The sequence below is a fragment of the Alosa pseudoharengus genome, unplaced genomic scaffold, assembly GCF_046254945.1.
Source record: "Alosa pseudoharengus isolate Yale_2024_CS ecotype anadromous, Long Island Sound unplaced genomic scaffold, YU_APseudo_1.1 YU_APseudo_1.1_scf_16, whole genome shotgun sequence".
Taxonomy (NCBI): Eukaryota; Metazoa; Chordata; class Actinopteri; order Clupeiformes; family Clupeidae; genus Alosa; species Alosa pseudoharengus.
In genome coordinates this window covers 5,008,049-5,029,418 of record NW_027468630.1, presented here as the reverse complement: position 1 = coordinate 5,029,418, position 21,370 = coordinate 5,008,049, and the positions used below count along the sequence as shown (strand labels likewise).

Genomic DNA, 21,370 nt, shown 5'->3' with positions numbered 1-21,370 from the left:
TTTAATGCAAATGAGCTATACTGTGAGTTAAATGTGGCCATTATGATAAGCCAAGCCAACTTTACTCAATGACTCCACCTGCTGTACTGGCCAAACACATTTATTTTGATAGCAATCGGGTTGTCACAGCCACAAACACAACCCTAACAATGATTTTGAAAGACTAATCCATTCATTTCCATGGATTTAGAAGTAGCATCCGTTTATAATCTGAAATCCAAATCACACAATAGTATTTTAGAGTCAAGCAAATACCTCTAACATGCTGAAGTCAGTGATGTGAAAGAACAAACCGATATGATATGTTCCACATTTGGAAATACCTGGAACACTAAAATATGTCAGCATTACCTCACATTTACCATGAAATGCAGTGCAATATAATGCATGTCACATCATATATGACAAAGTAGCATCAATTTTGGAAGAGTATAGTTTATTATATATATTATATTAAGAGTATAGCTTATTATAGCTAATTATTATTGCTATTCTCCTTATTATAGTTTGACCAACATTCTAATCTGTTCCCTGTTAAATTTTTAAATATTATGTTGTTTTTGTATTTGTGTTTCGCTTTGGACAAATGCGTCTGCAAAATCCCATAACCATAACCATGGCTATATACTAGCATTACCTGTATTATTTTGAAGAACATACAATTTGGCTGAAATAATTTTTTGTATTTCAACAATGATGCCCTAGAATTTTGTTTTTACAAATGTGTCTCAAAGTCAGTTTAAAACGTCCTCCTGTTAACTGTTTTCACTCTTTTTACTTGAGGCAACTGGAAAAGGACAAGAATTTAGGCTTTATACTTTTACATAACATTCTACCATTAAATGCGCAATTTACTAAAACAAGAGGGGAGTATATCTTTATACACAATGTGGTTGGAGTTCAAGGTCCTTTCCTGATCAGGAGTGTGAATGTGCCAATGCACATGATTAAAGCAAAGGACTACTGACAATGTAACCATGATTTCCAATAAAGTCAATGCATCCTATTTTGGCAGTTTCACTCTTTTTATTCTGCTTTTCTCATCCATCCGTATTTTGTCTGCAGCTTCTAAATTCTCATTCCTGTGTCAGTTTAGTTCACTTACTGGGGGGCCTGGCCTCTGTGCGGTAGGGCCTTTCTGCAGCCCATATGCACTTCACCTACCTGCTGGTTGACATGGATGGATTGTTTAATGTGCAAACACAGGTAAACAGACTCTATGTGCACAGCTTTGATATGCTTGGCCATTTCAATTGGCCTAATGCTGATATCATTGAGAACTCAAAGCCCAACCCTAAAATGCCAATGCAGGCACAGACAGGGTAAGCCTCACCAGATAAGAGGGTAGAATTACAATTTATTATAACAAGCTCAGATATGAAACTACTTTTTCATCTCACCTTAGTTTTGATCTGTAAGTAAAATATAAATATTATTATGCCCTTGGTGACATCCCATCCTCTTATACACTTCCTGTGTCCTGTCCTGGCTCTGTCAGACCATACACAATCCTGACAAATCAACACAGTGCTTCAAGAGCACAGAAGGGAGGGAAGTGGTTTGATTGGCTGTTGAGCTCAAACAGATACCAACAACCTCTTGTGATACTGAAACCGACACTTTCCATAAACAAAACATTGTGTTTACATGGGGGTGCTTTGGTGTAAGCACTCAGCAATCAGTACAACCCATGACCTAGATTTGAATCCGACCCGCAGTCACTTCCCGATCCCACCCCATCTCTCAGAAGAAATATTCTTTACAAATATATTGATCAAAGACTGTTTTGGAGTTCCCTGATACATTATCATCCAAAACATTAAGAACACACACAGAAGCTATGTTTCACAGAAGTGTCCCACTAAACATTTATTTAGAAAACAAAAATTCAAAAACAAGCTCCTGTGCAGATACACCTGAGGCCTTCTCTGCTTCACGTTCAGTTACCATAGAGCAGGCCCTTGAGAGGAAAAGCACCTTAAAGGCTCTGCATCTTTCCATGTTGCTATGACACAGTCTGACATGTGAAGTGGAGAGAGACCTGTATCAATATAATACATTTCAGCTTTTCCACACTACTCTAAAATTGTCTGAAGGTTAAATTGTTTTTTCATAACCACAATTTTTCATTCAGCGCTAAAATGTTCAAAATAGCACAGTTGTCTTTATGCAACAGTTTAAATCAGTGATGATGTAATCTCTGAAAACACTGTGCTTACTTAACTAGGGAAGAAATGTCCACAAGCTAAAAAATACCCTCAAGCTTTTTACCTGTTTTGATTGTGCTCATCGCACCTCCACAGTTAATTGAATTTTATATAATATGAAATCATTATATTCAGAATATTATATTACATTGTATTCAGAAAATATATTCTTAAACACACAAGCAATAAAAACATGCAAAGTGTATTATTCTGAAATAGCAATAAAAACAAAAAACGGACCAATTTTAAACTACTTTCCACCAATCAGTGTTGGAGAGCAATAATGGAAGTATTGGAAGTAAGAATGGACAATTTGCATACTGCAAATACCAAACAATACTAAAGTACGAGTATGCATGCTGTCGATGTTAATACAGTATTTCTGCACTCAAACACAAGACCTTAAGGGTGAAACGGGTCAGATCAATATCCAGATAAAGGTCAGCTTGGTATTCTCATTTGTTGATCAACAAATGTCCATCAAACTACATCTCCATCAAAGCCATACATGTATAAAATCACATGCTAAAATGTGACAGACACGGCAGAGTATATTAAAAGTAAGAATAACAATTTCCGGAGCTTGGTGTAAGTGGCTGATACTCATGTGGGGCCTTCCCATTGTCCCAGTGCTCCACAGCATGGTCTTCACACACCCGCTCCGGGAACGGAAGAGGCCTCTCGCCCGCTCTCAGCGTGTCTTCGGAGGCTAGGGCCGCCAGGTTGGCGATGCGCTCCTCCTTCAGCTCGGCCTTGTACATGAGCTCGTGCTCATGCTTGAGCTCCTGGTAGGAGCGGGAGAAACGGTGGAAGATGGAAGTGGCGGGGAAGGCCATGATGAGGATGCCGCTGACGATGCTGCTGAACGCCACTAGCTGGCCAGGGATGCTGTTGGGCACCATGTCGCCGTAGCCCACCGTCGTCATGGAGATGATGGCCCACCAGTAGGTGGCGGGGATGCTGGTGAAGCTCTGGGCGCCCATGCCCGCCGTGGAGGTGGTTGGCGCCGAGCCCAGCTCGCTCTCGGCCAGGTGCACGAGCGGCGAGAAGAGTGCCACGCCCACGCACAGGAAGCACAGCAGCAGGCCGAACTCCCGCGTGCTCCGCTGCATGGTCAGGCCCAGCGTCTGCAGGCCCAGCGAGTGGCGCGCCAGCCGCATCACGTAGAGGATGCGCAGCGCCCGCAGCACGCGCAGGATGAAGCTCAGCTTGTCCAGGTAGCCATGGCCGCCCCCGCCGCTGACCACCTCGTCCTCCGCCTTGTCCCTCTCGTCCACAATCAGAGAGATGTAGTACGGGAGGATGGCCACAACGTCGATGATGTTGAGCGGCCCGCGGGCAAAGGCCAGCTTGCTGCGTGCTTGGACGAAGCGGAGCACAAACTCGAGCGAGAACCAGACCACACAGATGGTCTCTATTATAAACATGTGCTGACATTTCTGAGAACACTCACCCTATGCAAGACAGAAAAAAACAGGGTGGCATTAAAAACATCAAGGCCATGAACAGCATGAAGTACAACCTGCTATTAATAACATTTTAATCAATGCTATTTGACATCAACTAGATGGCCGCTCTTGTATTTTAATTCAAACTTGATAGACAAATATTATATATATAACAAGGCTTCTCTTTTCCATTAGTGTTATTAATAGTTACTTGATGTGGGCATGGCTCAGAGATGCAAAAGCTTAAAAAGTCAAAAATCACTGACACATATTATGGTGTGTGAGCAGCAGTGTGCTAACTAAACAGCTGCTTCTCTCACCCTCCTCTCCTCCTCTCTGAGGTCAGGCATGGTGCTGATGCACAGGCTGATGACGGTCACAGTGATCATCACCACGGAGAAGACGGCGAAGGCCTTGCCCAGCCAGCCCGACTCTGGGTTCTCCACCATGTCCCGCAGCATGGTCATCACCCTGCGGCAGCCCTTTTCCTCTAGGGGGCGCTGCAGCAGGGCCAGTCGGCGCTGCCGCAGTTCCTCGTCGCGGCGCCTGCGCTCGGCCGTCTCCTCGACGTGGGTCATCATGCGGCGGCGGCAGCAGCGTTCCATGTTGCACGGGTCCACTCCCCAGTAGTTGAGCTCGTCCCAGAGCGACATGACGCACGCCTCGCGGAGCAGTCGCAGGCGCCCCGCCGCCAGGAAGTTGAGGATGATGCGGAACGCCGGCGAGCTGCGGTCGAAGAAGTACTCGCGCCGCGCCTCGTCGTAGTCGTCGCACAGGCGGCAGATGTCGCTGAGGCTGCGGCAGAAGCGCAGCTGGCCCAGCCGCGTCAGCGGGAACTCGTCCAGCGTGCTCCAGGGGAAAGCGTAGCGGTCACCCCCCACGTTGATCAGGGCCAGCTGCTCGTGGTCCACTTTGCCAAGGGCCTCGGGCTCCCGGAGGAACTGGGCCCGCTTGTAGTAGACCCCTTTGACACTCTCGGTCTCTGGGATCTCGGTGAAGAAGCGGTCGAGGCTGCTGTCGTCTGTGCTGACAGAGAGGTTGCTGAAGTCCCGGTTGGCATTGCTGATAATGGGCATGGTGCTGGTGGAGGGATTGTCTCCTCAGTCAGATGAGATCTAGATCTGTGCTCTGGACTAGGAAACCAAGACAGGATCGTGCCCTTGCAGACAACACTGAAGTATGGAAAAAAAACATTACAGATCCTTCTTACCAACCAGAAGGATAAGTGAAAGCTCAATAAAGGGAAATCATATTGATCTTGGAGATTCAAACATGTTAAGACCCAAAATAATTCTTAATCAAAAATACTGACACATGTTTTGCCATAAAATGAAGGCAAATACACACCAGGAAAGCATTACTGAATGTCTTTAAAGATACAATAGCGGACTTGAAATTCTCTTAGCAGGTTATTTCAGCAGCAGCATCCAAACTAAGGGTTCTGGGCCAAGGACCGTTTTAACACATGCCCCAAGACATGGTTTCTCCAACAACTAACATCTAACATTTCCAAATCATTGCAGCAAAACAACAACAACAAAAGCATCCTATTAGGTACAGACAAAAACAACTGGGCTACAATCCCCCAGAGCTAAGCCTCCATCCCTTGCTTCCTCAGCTGTTATGCATATCATGCAATTGCAGTACTTATGTCACTTAGATAATTATAAAACGCTATGGTCTTCAATTCAAGGTACAATATTCAAATTTTGCTTTCAACAATAATGGTTTTACACAAGGCAGCCTTCTCTGATGGCATGGTAAAGCAATATCCCTGATCATTCAGAATCTCGGATGACATCTGTTACTGTCTGATCCTTTCTGATAGATGTTTTCAAAATAAGTGGGATGTCGCCTATAGCAAATGGCCGAATTTCAGCAGTTGGTAAGGTTTCTGCATACCAACCCTGTTGCTTTTTGGCAGGCTAGTTTTAAGTTCATAAAGAAACTTTATGCGCTGTCCTTGAAAATATTTGCTTAATCATCCTTCTCACGTCACGTGTCTCTTTGGGGAAACAGAATTGTGTAAATTTTAAGTTCTTGCATTTTTTAAACAAATTAGGGGCACCACTTCACAAACGAATCATCGTGACCTTGATGAATAGTAGCTTAACTTTTGTCCTGAAAATGCATGGGGTTAATTAACGGGATATTCCCTCAACATATCTCTCAGTTCACTCCAGGTGAAAAATGACATATTTAAACTATTTAATCACTGCTTAGACGTGGTCGATCGTTCAGGAGAACCTATTATGTGCCTGTTTACTTTGCATGTCCGGAAAGAACAATGAACAATGTACAATGTCTCACACTTTCGGGATTCCTATGACACAATAAGGTCAGACGAATATGAGCAACATTTAAAAGTAGTAGAAAGGAAAAAGGTGCAAAGAGATGAGTAACTTACCCGAATGCGTTAAGGCTACAACACTCCTCCAGAGATGGGCAGGTTAACGCACGTATCGTTTTGTGTGACAGTTTACACCGTCCGTAGACTACATGGTGATCAAAGCAAACTAATCTGCCTGTTTCATCAGTAGGCTATCCCCCAAGTTATTGGTTCTGCCTGCCCGGGGTCAGAGAGAGTGACATATCGCGCATTCCAAACGGTCAGGGATAATAAAAAAAAAAACCCGATTATCCAACACCCGTGTCCTCCAAAAACCCACTACCGCATGTGTCATCTGGAGAATTGTGTGTGTGTGTGTGTGTGTGTGTGTGTGAGAGAGAGAGAGAGAGAGAGAGAGAGAGAGAGAGCGCAGCAGTAGGACAGGATGCCATGTGATCCAGATACACATTGCTGTCTTTTTTTAATTTAATATAATTTCAGCATGTAGTTAAATAACAGATGTTTTTTTGTTTTTTTTTTTTGGGGGGGGGGGGGGGGCAACAAAATCAAAACATGAAGACAACAAATTCAAATCACCTTGCTTAGCTTAGACTTTCAGTAATAAAACATTATTTCAGAGAAGAAAACTGTAGTAGTAACTATCTTTTTGACTATGCATTTACATGTATCACATGTGAAGTGTTGGCAACAGATGTATACTACGTTTTGTAATAGCTGAATGGTAATCACTTGACTCCTGATCCCTGATGCATATCAGCCAGGGATTACAAGTAATCTCCCAGACAGATGACAATATCTGAACAGCTTGCTCCTGGGAAGCAACCAGTCTTTTAAGTTGCCATTGCTGGATGGACTCTGTATTGCTTAAAATACCATCCATGACGTTCATCTGACAGTGATCTGTGTGCATGTATGCATTCACTTTGCTGTAGGTGATGATGGGTAGGTTTCCTCTACTTGTCATATTAAAAGGTATGTGTGGTGGTATAGACATACTGTACGTAGGCAAAGATCATTTCAGAAAACATGTAAAACTTTTGTTCAGTGAAGCAAAAATACACTTGAATATTGAATGGGGACAGGAGTCCATCACTTTTTAATGGCTGTTTTTCATGTTCAAACCTCCTTTACATCCTCTGGCCTCTTCCTCCAACTTGGGTTACCGGTAATGGGATGTGGCAGTCACGTATTAGAAAACCTGAGAAGGTTCTCAGCTAAAGTGCTATGAGGGTCTGCTTACACATCTCATCTAGCCTTTCTTCTGCCCCCCAGCCCTCCCCAACTCGGAGTGCTCTCTGGTTTCAAGAGCAAAGCCACAGGCTAGCTAAGAGTCTAGTTACACCCCATCAACTAAATATACAAAACCGACTTCTTGAATTTCCCCTTGGGGATCAATAAAGTATCTATCCATCTGACTATCCATTCCCCTACTGGCAGGAAAGGTGAAAGGAGGAGATATATCATTCTGAGAAGAATTGTTACATGATTAATCTCAGTCTCAGAACAAATCAACAATAATCAGTCCGCCATCATTGTATGTAAGAGTAGATGAGCTGTGTGTACTACCTGTCCTTAGAAAAAACCCCATCTGTGAAAACAATAATAAGAAAATAAAATAGTATTAAATAGCCTACATTTCCCTTCCTTTGACAAATATGTGAACACTCATTGGATAACAATAATGATTGTCTATGTGCCCTGTCTGCTTAGAGTTGTAATTGAATCTATCACTATTGACATCCAAGGTGTCGAGGGTTCTGTTAGTCTTAAATCAATGTCAAACTATAATCAAGGACTGCTTTAACTGGGTTTTCTGTTCTGTTAATATTGTATGAACCCAACAGATCACATGTGCTCACTCTCCTACGGTAGTGAGTTGGAGAGCATGCCCATCAGAAAGAAAGAGAAAGAGAGAGAGAGAGAGAGAGAATAATAATAAACATTTGTATTGGTTCAATTGCATCATTGACAGAGAAACGAAGATGTATCGGGCTGCGACCTCCCTCCACACCTTCCCCACCACCAACAACTACAAATTGAAAATGCTAAAGAACAAGTAATAGCTTTTTAAATCAATAACATTAACAAATTGTAATGTCAAAAAAAGAAGTGATAACAATGAATGTTTAGTCTATTTAAAATATGAGCTGAGTGAGAAGCCTACTGCATGTATTCAGGAAAGTATTTTTGGATAACATTGTCAGTGTACATTACTTGCCCATTCTGTAAGCAATTGGATTGATTATAGATGTCTTGTTTGCAAAAGAAGTTAATTGGATTGGTTTGAAAATCAATATAGAAAACATCATTTGGTAAATGTATATTCTATCAGTCTTATTCAAGAAAACAAATCCAGTTTCTGTATGTGGTCCAGGATCTATTATGCGAAAAAATATAAATGTATTTAAACCGTCATTATATAAGGAAGTAACAATGAAAACAAATCTTAAAGTAATCCTATACCCTGGCTGTGAATGTACAGGAAGGGGGTCTGGAAAAAACACTGCAGGGTTGAGGTGTGTTTTATTTGAATTTTTCTCCATTTTACTTTTCTTTAAAGGGCCATGCTCTGAAAGTTGACATGTTTTTCTTTAAAGTTACTTAAAGGTGCTATAAGCGATGCCACACGTTTTTTAGGCTAAAACATTTTATGTCACTTACTGCAAACATCACCTAACCAACCACTAGCTGTCTGTGTCCTGAATACACTGTAAAAAAACACAATCTCTGTGGACAGCCCAGGCTCCAAAATCTGCAACAAAAACAACCTGGGCAAACCTAGCTCATAAAAACATAACAAACTATTCCAGCAAATCACAGACGAGATGTGCGTTTAGGAGAGTTTCAATTGCACGGGAGCAGCACGGGAGGGAGGGGGAGGAAGTAGCGAGCTAGCTCTCTGTTTTGTTTAAAAGTCAACAGAAGTGATGTTACCCAGCATCGCTTAGAGCACCTTTAAGCTAGATAGGCTTTAAAATAGCCAAAATAGGCTTTCTTCAATTTCTTCATTGTGCATGTAAATTCACATACATTTAAATGAGCCAACCCTTGTTCTATACAGCAGCTATCCTAGTTACAGCACTATAAGTCTGGAGAGATCAGAGATAGTGTCAACGATATGCTTCATGAAAAATCTGAAGATAAAATGTCCACAGGCCGCAGAGGGCTTGTAAAGGTAAAAGTAAAATGAATTCAGCAAATGTGGATATCCTGAGGACAATCTGATTCATCCAGCAAGAGAACTACAACTTGGGACAAGATTTACTTTCCAGCAAGACAATGAGCCGAAGCCTACATCGAAAACTACAGAAATGGTAGACAACAAGGTGAATGTTCTGGAGTGGCCGAGTCAAGCCCAGACATCAATCCTATAGAAAATCTGTGGCAGGACTTAAAAAGGGCTGTTCACACCCGATACCCTTCCAACCTGACAGAGCTTGGGCACTTTTGCAAAGAAAATGGAGTAAAATGGCAAGATGTGCAAGCCTAACTGAGACCTATCCACCCAGGCTCGATGCTTTGATCGCAGCCAAAGGTGCATTTACTAAATGCTGACTTGAAGGGGATGAATATTTATACAATCGCTTATTTTGCATTATACATTTTTTATTAATTAATTAACATTACTTTGTAGAAATCTGCTTTCACGTTGACAACGGGGAGGGGGATTAAAGAGGGGAGTTTAAAAAAGGTCAAATTAAACGGATCAAGATTCGATTTATAAAAGCAGTAAAAGTGGAAATATCCAAGGGGGTGAATACATTAGGCACTGTAGCTGGCCTTAAATGTGCTTTCTCCAATGAGGACTTTGTCTCCATCTGTTGGTGGAAATGGGGTCTGCATGTCATTCAGCTAAACTTTGCACCACCTCTGATGGTGTGATCCATTTGTCCAATGTGATTGTCTTATTAGTAGTAAATCGTCAGGAAAAAAAAAGTCACACAAAATGATGCAATGGCACGCCCCCTAAACTCGTCTGACGAGAAGCGATCTTGTCAAAGGACGCCCAGTTCATGACGAGTTCTTACGACAAGGAAGTTAAGAGTTGTCACAAGCCGTCAGCATGTATCAGCACACAGTTTCAGCCCAATTGACAGACTGTATCAGCCTGAAGGTTACTTTCAACCTATTAGAATCATTTATTGTGATGACAAAAGGTTAATTTCCCTAGCCTGGCCCCACCCGCCTACCTTCGCTCATTTTTATTTCACTGAGAGACAAGTCTGGCTCCTATCAATGTGTTTAAGTTTCCCTCAGCCACCGGAATAGAGGCCCAATCAGTGACGAGGGAGATGAAGATAGTTTTGATGTGGTGAACAGTAGTGCAACATCTGCAAACAACAAAACAAATGCAGTTAGATAATGGGAAAATGCATACATTAAATTTGTATTACACATGTGTACTAAACGCAGTGCCCAATAGTCCAATGAATCAGAATCAGATCATACTTTAATCATAAAGAAGAATGAAGACAAATGCATTCCCACAGCCCCATCTCAATAACCTCATACCCGAAGAACATTTGCAAAATCAAAGTATAAACCTTGGTTGAAAGTCAGGAAATTATTATCAGTTTGAAAAAGTTAGGCGAGGTATAAGTAAAGTAGGAATCCCTGATCAATGCGATTGGTTAGGCTCAGTTAATTCAAAGTCTATGTCCGTAATTATGATGTTAGGGTTAGAAACATTTCCCAATTGTGAGTACCCACTTCCCAGACTCTCTTCAAGAAATTAAACTATGTATAGTGAGACTTGTGAACCAGGCTATGGTTTCCTGTAGACTTCTTTCAATCATCAGTGTGGCCAATCAGGGTATAGGATATGGTCATCGTCACGTTTGCAGTTGAAGTGGTAGCCTATGTATTTGATGCTAAAACTAATTCCCATGAAACAATATGTCACTAATTCCCATGAAACAACATGGAAAAAAACAATAACCATTGCATAAATTAATACTGGTTCCACTAACAAATAGCCTAGGCCTTACCAGAGAGCAATCAGCAGTTTCATTAGCTTGAAGTTTGAAGATTGTAGGCTAATCACAATTTGTGTTTTGAGAGAAATCCCATTATTATTTAATGACTTGCATAAGCCACATACATTCTAGGTTATGTGATTCAATGGACAATGGCAGGCTAATTTTATGCAAGTCCATGGCCCATTAGTTGGCTTACCGCATCCTCTAATTTCATGGTCAGTGCCACAAGCCCAGCAAGTTGTTTTGATTCAGCTATAGCAGGGGTGTCAAACTCATTTTGGTTCAGGGGCCACATAAAGCCCATCTGATCTCAAGTGGGCCGGACCAGTGAAATAATTGCAAAACATCCTTTGACAACTCCAAATCTCCAGCTTAGTTTTTTTCAGTAGGCTATGCTTTACCCTTCAGTCTACATTTGTAGCCTACATAATCACAAGGGATATATTAGATTATTACACATTTATTCAGAGAGGCCAATGAAATTGAAATAAAATGCATTTCACTCATAAACAACTGGTTTATTTTTATAGTTGAGTGGATAGGCCTACATTTTTACATCTGCACCTGAACCAACTCACCACACTAAACTCAAGTGGGAGCTATGAAGAAAGTTAACATCCTGCCTTAAAAATGTAAATGTGCAAATGTATGAAAAATAAAATAAATTTAACAAACATAAGTTAGCAGTGCATGAGCAATATCAACTGATACGATTAGGTTACATCAGATCAAATAATTTTGTAGGCTAGGTGGCGGTGCTGTGTAATAGGCTATCCACCATAAAGGCCAGATCCTGCACCCATTCCGGGCATTTAAATTGCTACTGGTCTGCCTTTTTTCTCCAAGAACTGTCCAATTTCCTCTCGTAGTTCAAAGAAACCCTTGAGTACGGCACCTCGGCTTAACCACCCTACTACAGCGTGGTATGGTAAGCCAGACAGAATGCCATTATCACTAAGAAAACAGTCAAACTGACGGTGAGTCAGACCTCGCGACCTGATTAAATTTACAGTTTGCACAACCACACTTTAACATGATCCAAGTTTAGTGTTTTACAACACAACACTTCCTGGTGCAAAATACAATAAAATGCCCAAACATCTTGTCCTCCGTTTGCAGGCTGCACTTTGTCTCTGAATTTTGTCGCAACGCCTGCTTTTCTCCCGACAATGTAGCCAAACTGACAGCACAGGACCAGTCAACTCCGAACTTTTTTTTTGTTTTTTGGCTGCGCCTAGCGGCTGAATTGAGCATTTCGGTTATTTTTTTGAAAATTCATAACTCCTCACAGGAATGGGCTAGAGATTTTTTTTTTGACATCGTCAGAAATGTATTCTCTACAAGTCTGGGCCGGATTAAACCATCTAGCGGGCCGCATCCGGCCCGCGGGCCGTATGTTTGACACCCCGGAGCTATAGGCTACGAAAACTCATAGGCCTACATTTTCTATGATGTTTCTAGTCTGGGAATGGATGTGATTCATGTTAAAATATAAATCGTTAGAATAATTTTATTTATTGAGGATTATTCCCCTCAATGCCTACCAGAGCCCGTCCCCTAGGCTATTAAAATGTATCTTATTATGTTTGTGGTACGCCCGTACGTAGCCTACCAGAGAGATGTACTTGGTGTACTGATACTCTATGGAACTTATGCGTCACGCAAAACGTAATACGTAAAACCGTTGCGTTTCGCGGAAGTTCTACAGTTGTTATCATTTTAGCTTGTCAGGAAGCTGTGTTTGCCTGCTTTTAAACCGAAACACAAAGGTAACCAACTTTCCAAGCAATATGGACAGGTGGCAGTTGTTTTAATTGTTTATTTTCGTGTTTTTAATCACAGTATGATTTGGTGATGGTGGTAGTTTGTGTGTCTAGGATTTAAAGGTGTAGACTACCTCTGGTTAAAAGCTTCTTAGCGTGGCTATTTTTACGGGTAGCTAACATTTGATAGCTTGGTATGATTAAGCAAATCATTCACGTCGTCTCGTTTCTGTTATTATAGGGAAGGTCATGGCTTGTTATCCAACCTGTAGGATGTTAACGTTAGTTTGTTCTATTGTTACATTTGCTGATCAGTTTGAACATTATTAGGTAATTGTAGCTCAAGAATAGCTCAAGCAAAACTAGCAGGGAAACAGCGTTCAAATTGTAACGTAACAGGCTGTGTTTTGCCTATGGTTTTGGTAAATTGAAGTTCACAATTAAAACATAAATACAATCATACTATAACGTTTCAGTGTTTATATATATATATATATATATAAATATAATGGAGGTGGTGGGAAGTATGAAATTGGTAACTATTCTGGTAACTTGGTTAGCTGTTGTGTTGGATAGGTATCGGTAGGTAGGTGATTGTTTTCAATGCGCCGCACTCGAGTCCAGCTAGTTCCTTAGCCAGTCTATAACTAGGTAGGGGATCCCCATGCTGAACACGGAAGTGACCGAATGGTTCACTTGTTGACTTTATATCAGACTGACAGTTGACTGTCATTTCTAATACTTAAAATTGACGATTTAGAAGTTGGGTGGCTAGCAAGACACAGCAGAATGTTTTGATGTGAAGCGACATTTCGATGTCCCGTTTGGGCGTGTTTACTTTTTCTGAGTCACTAGGAAACGTTTAGCGCATGACGTTATCGTTACCTTTAAGCAGTGTCCTTTATGCCACTTTGACTTTGTTTCCGATGTTTATCTTTAGACAAAGTCAACACACAAGCCATCATGCTTGGTGGTGGATTCAAAGCGGAGAGACTTCGAGTAAATCTCCGACTCGTCATCAACCGCCTTAAACTACTGGAGAAAAAGAAAAGTGGGTGTTACACTGTCACTGTCATGATTAATGCAGTAAACCCGTATCCATTTGATTTGTATACCACCTAACATAACATCTCCTTCTACAGCCGAATTGGCGCAGAAAGCTAGGAAGGAGATTGCAGACTACTTGTCAGCAGGCAAAGATGAGCGAGCCCGAATCCGCGTCGAGCACATCATCAGAGAGGACTACCTGGTGGAAGCCATGGAGATCTTGGAGCTATACTGTGACCTACTGTTAGCCCGCTTTGGCCTCATTCAGTCAATGAAGTAAGTTGACTTACATCGATATTCAACTAATCCATGAATATTTTTTGACCTGTGTATACTGTATAGTCATTTGGTTGGTCATCAGGGACTGATCATGTCCATCTCTCCCACCTCAGAGAGCTGGACCCTGGCCTGCAGGAGGCTGTGTCCACTCTCATCTGGGCTGCTCCTCGGCTGCAGTCAGAAGTCTCAGAGCTCAAAATTGTGAGTACAGATAACAGTTTAGTTATAATAAATACAGTAGAAGTGTTTTATTTCTATTGGCTTAACAACATATGTTTGTGGCTCTGTTAATGGTTCTGTTCAAATTGTGTGGTCTTTTTAACACCAGGTGTCTGACCAGCTTTGTGCAAAATACAGCAAAGAGTATGGTAAGCTCTGCAGAACAAACCAGATTGGGACAGTCAATGACCGGGTAAGAAAAGTAGGCTATAGATGCTAGTTTTTTGTTTTTGTTTTATATGTCTGCTGTTGTTAAATGATCACTCTGTATCCTTCCTCCCTTTTCCATTAAAGCTCATGCATAAACTGAGTGTAGAGGCCCCACCAAAGATCCTTGTGGAGCGCTACCTCATAGAGATCGCCAAGAACTACAATGTCCCATATGAACCTGATGCCATGGTCAGGGTGAGGACCAGCTACTCCCTACTCTACTCAGCTACTCTGTTCTACAGTGGCACAGTTAAAATGCCACACTTGCTTTAAATGTTGAAACATTTACATTATATTTATTCATTTAGCAGATTATTTTATCTAAAGCGATGTACATAATGTCAATTATATTACAAGGACCATTGTCCCCAGAGCAACTCGGTGTTAAGTGCCTTGCTCAAGGGCACAGCGGTGGAAGCCTCCTGTTGAACCCTCTTTAATCGAACCCACAAATTTTCAGGCTACTGCATGCTAGCTAGCCCAGCTCCTTAGCAACTATCCTTCTAATGCCCCAAAGCATAATAAGTTTCTTACGCCACCTTTTCTCTTACCCATTTGCGTGTAGCCCGAGGTGACGCCGGGCGAGGAGGCTGACCTTATTGACGTTGACAGCGACTTCAAGAAGGGTGGCTTCGGAGGTGGCGGCAGTGGAGGAGGAGGTGGTGGTGGTGGCGGCGGATACACAGTGCCCCCTGGTGCTATGCACATGCCAATGCCCATGCCCATGCCCTCTGCGTTCAGCTACCCACCTCCCAAAGGAGCTGTAAGACCAGCCTATTTCTTTGTGATAATACGCTGTTGATACCATGTACACAAACACCATTTGTTGTGTTTGGGAGTTCTTATATCTCTCCACCCTCTCCCATAGGAGCCCTTTAATGGTCCTGTTGGTACCTATGATGGCTTTAGTAACTTCCAGGCTCCAGGAATTGGAGGGCAGCCCCCACAGCTGCCCAGCTGCCCCCCCACCTACGAGTCTGTAAGTGAACGAGTTCCCCACCCCTCCCCATTCCACCTGCCAGATGGAGTCCACCATCTCAACTCTCAGGGAAGAGCTGTTTATATACCCCCTTAGCTTGATTTCTTGCTTTGGGCTATCTGATCCTACACCTCACCTCAGGGAATGCCTGTGAAAATTGTATTTTTGAAAGAAGTGAAAGAAGCACTTGGGTTATGGGCATGCGATAATTGATGGCTTAGATGCAGGATGTACAACTTAAGAGTGAATCCTGTAGGCATAGTGGGTAACTACAGTAAGAACATGGCAGGATGGTAGTGTTGCTAATAACTTTTTTTTTTAAAGTCTCTCTGTTAACAAGAACACTAATCACTAACCACTCTTTTCATTGGCCTTGACACACCACTGCAAGCCTTAGTTGAGCCTTTGAGAAGAACACCCATTTTCACCTTTTCTCCAGATGCAAGCAGGCTGCTCTGCATTGCACTGAGCTAATCAACCAACAAATGCACACCGTCTATAACTCACTAACTCCTCAGTCATCTGTGTGTTTATCATATGGGGACTTAGGGTATGAGATTAGGAAGATTTGAGCAAACACTAATACAACTTTATGCTCTTTCCTGTGTGTCCCTGTGAAGATTGATGAATTGTCTATCAAACCCTCTGATCTTCCCCAGGCTACAGGTCAGTGTCTTTCAACTCTTTCTGGTTTTGTTATTGACTGTAGGAAGGGTGGTTCAAACCACAGGTTGTTGTAGGTACCATTATTCAATGTAATCACAATATGTGAGCTGTGATAACATTTGTTCCATCGTAAGTAAGTTTGTTCACTCAATCTCAAAAGCAGATGTGAAATTGTGTATCCTTTGCAATAAGCTTAGTACACATCTAATCTTGCATATGAATATCGTATGTTGATTTAACCTTTGCAGTAAGCTTAGTACCATAGACTGTAAAAAATGGCTTAGTACACATCTAATCTTGCATATGAATATTGTGTGTTGATTTAACCTTTGCAATAAGCTTAGTACCATAGACTGTAAAAAATGGCTTAGTACACATCTAATCTTGCATATGAATATTGTGTGTTGATTTAACCTTTGCAATAAGCTTAGTACACATCTAATCTTGCATATGAATATTGTGTGTTGATTTTCGGGGGAGCTGTGGTGCAAGCAGCTGCAGCGTCCGCATGTCATTTGGGCCCAAGTGCCCAGGGGGCCCGGGTTCGAGTCTGACCCGTTTCATGACCCGTGCACTGAGGTCATTTCCTGATCCCACCCCAGCCGTCTGATTTGGGGAAAATATCTAATTGTGTAATGTTTGCCAAGTTTACTGCCTGGGTGTAATGGACAGCTCTCACGCTACTTACAGGAATAAGCAAACAAACAAACAAAATAGCCTACCTCATGTGATGGACATTATAACATTACACAGTGCTTCTTATGATCAAGAGGGATGTGTACACATACACATTTACAGTATATAATAACTGTATACAGTGTCTTTGAATTAAGTTGCATAGGCTATTAATCCATTGCCATTCACTGTAGTCGTCAAATGAATAAATGTAGGCTAAATGTTTTCCTTCTTGAAAAGCAGCGCATGGCCATCGTCATGTGAAATGAGCACAATGAATCAGTGAAGGGAACATGGGCTTGTACATCATCTCTTTTCAGATGGTTCCGCAACATACCCTCCATAATCGTCCTATACGGCTCTGGCGCAAAAACAAGTTTGGAGTCGCTAGCGGATCCATGCGTTGGATACAAACGAATTTGGCATAGTGGGCTACACCTTGCCTGGGTGAACCTAGACGAACCTGTTAGCAAAGCTGAATTTGCTCTGCAGATCAATCTGGAAAGGAGTCCATTGACATCTGTTTCAGAATCACCAAAAACTCAAGAATGTGTATTTTCTTTTGAATTGAGTCAACAACTGCATTTAAAACCTTTACAAGAAAAATGTGTTTGCCCCAGTTCAATGAACAATTTTAATCTCACTGGTGGTTATGCCCCTGGAAGTCATAAAACGTGCGTCAATGAGATCCTTTCCAGAGGGAAAGCTTCATCTGGGTTCACCCAGGCTAGGTTATACCTGATTACTTAGCGTGTTGAGCAGGCTACCTCTGATTGATGAGCACAACTTTCTGTCAAGGATCACATGAAATTAAATTACATAATTGACCATTGGGACACAGTCAAATAATTACAGCCTTTGCGATTTGCTAATTGCATTAGTTCAAATCGGGATATTGATTACATTTCGATTAAACTTTCAGTCCTACTCTTCACTGCCCTATCTGAATAAAAGCAAAGCCTCAAAATATATTTCTTTTGTTTATTTATATTATTTTTATTTTTAGTATGGCTCTTTGACTAATTGTTTTCTAAATTTTGAGCATTGTAGGCTACAAGGTTTTGTAACTGGTCAGTCATCATTTACTCATTTCTCATTGTCTTTGTTTCTCTGTAGGGCCAAGCCCCTCAACTCAGATCTACGACAACAACGCCCTCCCAGAGCTGCCCTCTGTCCCTGACACACTCCCAGCCACCTCGTTCGGCGGGAACACTGCCGCCTCAGACGACATCGACTTTGATGACCTGACCCGCCGCTTTGAGGAGCTTAAGAAGAAGACCTAAACGCCAGACCCTTGTGTCCCTGTGACTCCACTCGAATCAGAGTTACCGCAGCCATCAAGACAACACAAATCACAATTTAACAAACAAAAAACTGGTCAGTTCCCCTTCTGAAAACCTTCATCTGCGGATCCCAATGTTCCTCACTGTCCTCTATCCACAGGTCTGGGTGTAGACATACCTCATCCAAGCACTCTTTGGCGTCGTTCCCGTGTATTTCTGGTGAAGGTTCATATATCTTTTCTCTTTCGAAATGCAAATTGAAGGATTTGACTGACCAAGGGTATCTGTGAATTTAGACTGTCAGGAAGTAAATTGTATATCTACAGCTACACTTTATACTTAACCAAGCCGTTTCTAAGTCTGCATATATAAACTGTTTTTACAGAAGCACTTTGAACATACAGTATGGCCTTTTTGACATAAATGTTCTGCATCTGTAATTTAGATAATGCAGCATGCATGGATATTCCCATGTTGCCATTCCATCCCCTCTAAGGAAATGGTGAATGTTTTCCTCCAGTTAACAATCTGAATAGTGTCCAGAAATGCAATGCTTCAAGCATTCTGCTTAATGGTCCAAATTTGCATTCTTGAATGCCTAGTAGATCAGCGCATTTGGACGCCACGCCCAAAAGGTTACGTAAAAATATCAGACAAGAAGAACCTGTCTGACAGGATCTGATTGGTGGCATTTGTTGAACTTGTGCCCAGTACTGCCTGATCTCTGTCAGCAGCGGTGCACAGACCCAGTAGTCTGTTGGCAGAATTCTCTCTCTTGCCAAGTGGTTACAAGCTGAAATAAAGCAGTCACTAAAAATGAGGGGCAAAGGGCAATCATAGGTGTCAGAGAGCAGAGGGAATCGGCATCATGGAAATGTATAATTAATACAAAAAGTTACATCACTGAGGTCTTGTTTTATTTTCTAATGTGTTCTTATTGGTTTGCTATCCATGTTTTTTTTTGTTTTTTTTTTAAGGAAACCAAGCTTTCCTGTCATATAGCCTATTTAATATACTCCATGTTTTGCACTTCCAGTGCATTACAGAACATTGTTTGTTGCACAATGGTGATGGTGAATGTTGATTGTTATATCCTATAAAGAGTCAGATGGACAAGATGGTGCTGTGTAATAATTGATTTTAACCCTCCGTTTAGACATTGTCTGGCACAGTTCTCAGAATATCCAAAGTAACAGAAAATTTTGCATCACTGTTTTGTGTTTGTGCCATGTTTCACCCACGATGTAGTGAGTTAGATGATGGTTTTAAGTGACACTTACCAGATAATTAATTTCTTAGGACACAGAGTTGGACGTTTTTTGTTGAGTGTTTCTCCTTTGTTAGTGTTTTAACTAAAGGCTCCTCCCAGCCGGTGTTTAAGCTGACTTCTCTGTGTGTATGAGCTGTGTTCATCTTGTCGGCAAGCATGTCCATTTTCCTCAGTCAGTAGATGTGAGGCACCGTGCTTGTGACTTTTATCAAGATTTTATTCATTAAGCAGTCAAAACAGACTGAGACCGCAGGTCTGGGTTGAGTTTGTGGCCTAAAACCGGTCGAACCAATCTCTGATTTTGCAATCCTACTCTGAGATGGTGCATTATGGATATTCACCCAGGCCAAGACTTTGCCTTAGTTTGCATCCTTTATACTTATACGTATACAGTGGCCTTGCTGTTTCTGTTCAACCTGTAGTGACAAATTACTGTCTCATCTGGTGGTACGATTAAAAAGCTACACCATAACGCATCAAGACTACTGAAACACTTTCTTTTTTCACAGCACTCCATTTTTTGTTTGTGTGAGAGACTGGGTAACGTCAGAAAAAGTGCAGTTACAACTTCCGGTTTCACTGCTTTGTATCGTATAGCCTATTGAAGATCATTTAGGAAAATCGACCCTTTTGCAATGTTAACTACCATGTTCCTACACGATTATATTAAACACTATTGTACAGAAAATTCCTGTCAGTTTTGTCGGGAATAATTTTATGAAGTCTTAGAAAATGTAGGAATGGCTATTATTTTTTGTCTTCATTCATAATCTCTCATTTTAAGAAAGCTCTCCTGTAACCAAAACAATGGTTTAATAAAGACCCATTTCCAAGATGATGCCTGATTTTCCTCACTGTTAATGGTACAAAATCTATTTGAATATGTAACATTTGAATGTACTGATGTGATGCAAGAAAGTGAGAATGAGTCAAATACAGTTTTGAGTTTTAAAATTATCTTTAGGTAGCCTACCGCTTAAAGACACAGGGCAGGAGGGCTGCGACGTTCCTCAAAAGGGCAAACTCACTTATCACTTGAAGTACTCTTAAATTTTTTTAAATATACAGCTTTATTAATTAGGCTAGTTCATTATTGAACCGATAAAAACACCGCCAACATGTTTCGGCCAAATATGGCCTTCAGGGCAGAAGAGAGAGAGGTCATGTTTGGCCGAAACATGTTGGCGGTGTTTAATGAACTAGCCGAATTAATAAAGCGTTTTAATTAAAAAAACATGAGTGCCTTGGATATACCTGTTTTTGTGAAGAGGTGTAGGCACCATCTGAATATGGCCAGTAGATGGCAGGCTTGCATTTGTTTCATGGCTACAAGTGGCACACAACTCCATGAAGTGAAGGAGTACAATGAACCTGTACCTACGGCCGAATTACAGCCGTAGCGATATCCTTTACCAACCCCACAGAATAAAATATTCTCTTTAATCAGTCTGTCAGGAGGGATTCTGTACAGCCACGACACTTTCTGTGATGTCAGGTCAGACCACCCATAATTCTAGAATGCCCAGGTGAATTACTGTTCTTTCAGCTTCCCGTTTCCATCTAGCAGAGAAGTGGTGACGAGCTTGGGCTTCACAGGGAAATTAAGCTTCAACCTTATTCTCAAAGTGTCACGTGCTACCAGAGCGTTTTCAGGATCCCTTTGATATTCGGACACAGCTATACCATCGCAAATGAATTAACTTGAGCTTTGTTTGATTCTGTGCTTTTAATCTTTTAACACTAATTAAATTTTTATATGGTGGAAAGTATTCCAATAATTATGACCGCCGCGCAGCGAAGCGGCGGTTTAGTCCAGGGGTGTCAAACTCATTTTGGTTCAGGGGCCACATACAGCCCATCTGATCTCAAGTGGGCCGGACCAGTGAAATAATTGCAAAACATCCTTTGACAACTCCAAATCTCCAGCTTAGTTTTTTTCAGTAGGCTATGCTTTACCCTTCAGTCTACATTTGTAGCCTACATAATCACAAGGGA

General features: G+C 41.6%; 2 protein-coding genes across 2 annotated transcripts; one reads left to right on the top strand and one right to left on the bottom strand.

Moving 5' to 3' along the window:
* Positions 1–1,843: 1,843 nt before the first annotated feature.
* kcng4b (potassium voltage-gated channel, subfamily G, member 4b) lies at positions 1,844–6,353 on the bottom strand. Its single transcript, XM_076288045.1, has 3 exons — positions 6,063–6,353; positions 3,976–4,827; positions 1,844–3,661 (listed from the first exon to the last, which is right to left on the bottom strand). Exons 2-3 carry the CDS (start codon positions 4,729–4,731, stop codon positions 2,762–2,764), a joined length of 1,656 nt encoding a protein of 551 aa, XP_076144160.1. The 5' UTR covers positions 4,732–4,827; positions 6,063–6,353; the 3' UTR covers positions 1,844–2,761.
* A 6,315-nt stretch (positions 6,354–12,668) lies between these two features.
* Positions 12,669–20,210, top strand: ist1 (IST1 factor associated with ESCRT-III). The gene is made up of 10 exons (XM_076286801.1): positions 12,669–12,753; positions 13,688–13,798; positions 13,890–14,070; positions 14,187–14,274; positions 14,402–14,485; positions 14,587–14,697; positions 15,068–15,265; positions 15,371–15,481; positions 16,102–16,147; positions 17,939–20,210. The coding sequence occupies exons 2-10, from the start codon at positions 13,711–13,713 to the stop codon at positions 18,103–18,105; spliced, it is 1,074 nt and encodes a 357-aa protein (XP_076142916.1). The 5' UTR covers positions 12,669–12,753; positions 13,688–13,710; the 3' UTR covers positions 18,106–20,210.
* Positions 20,211–21,370: the final 1,160 nt, after the last annotated feature.

What these genes read in the sequence shown, in the direction of transcription:
- kcng4b (XM_076288045.1), bottom strand. Translation starts at nt 4,731, where the DNA reads ATGCCCATTATCAGCAATGCCAACCGGGACTTCAGCAACCTCTCTGTC. An exon ending in TCAGAGAGGAGGAGAGGAGG is followed by an intron (nt 3,662 to 3,975) that starts GTGAGAGAAGCA and finishes TGTCTTGCATAG; the next exon opens with GGTGAGTGTTCTCAGAAATG.
- ist1 (XM_076286801.1), top strand. Translation starts at nt 13,711, where the DNA reads ATGCTTGGTGGTGGATTCAAAGCGGAGAGACTTCGAGTAAATCTCCGA. An exon ending in TTGGGACAGTCAATGACCGG is followed by an intron (nt 14,486 to 14,586) that starts GTAAGAAAAGTA and finishes TTTCCATTAAAG; the next exon opens with CTCATGCATAAACTGAGTGT. An exon ending in TGATCTTCCCCAGGCTACAG is followed by an intron (nt 16,148 to 17,938) that starts GTCAGTGTCTTT and finishes GTTTCTCTGTAG; the next exon opens with GGCCAAGCCCCTCAACTCAG.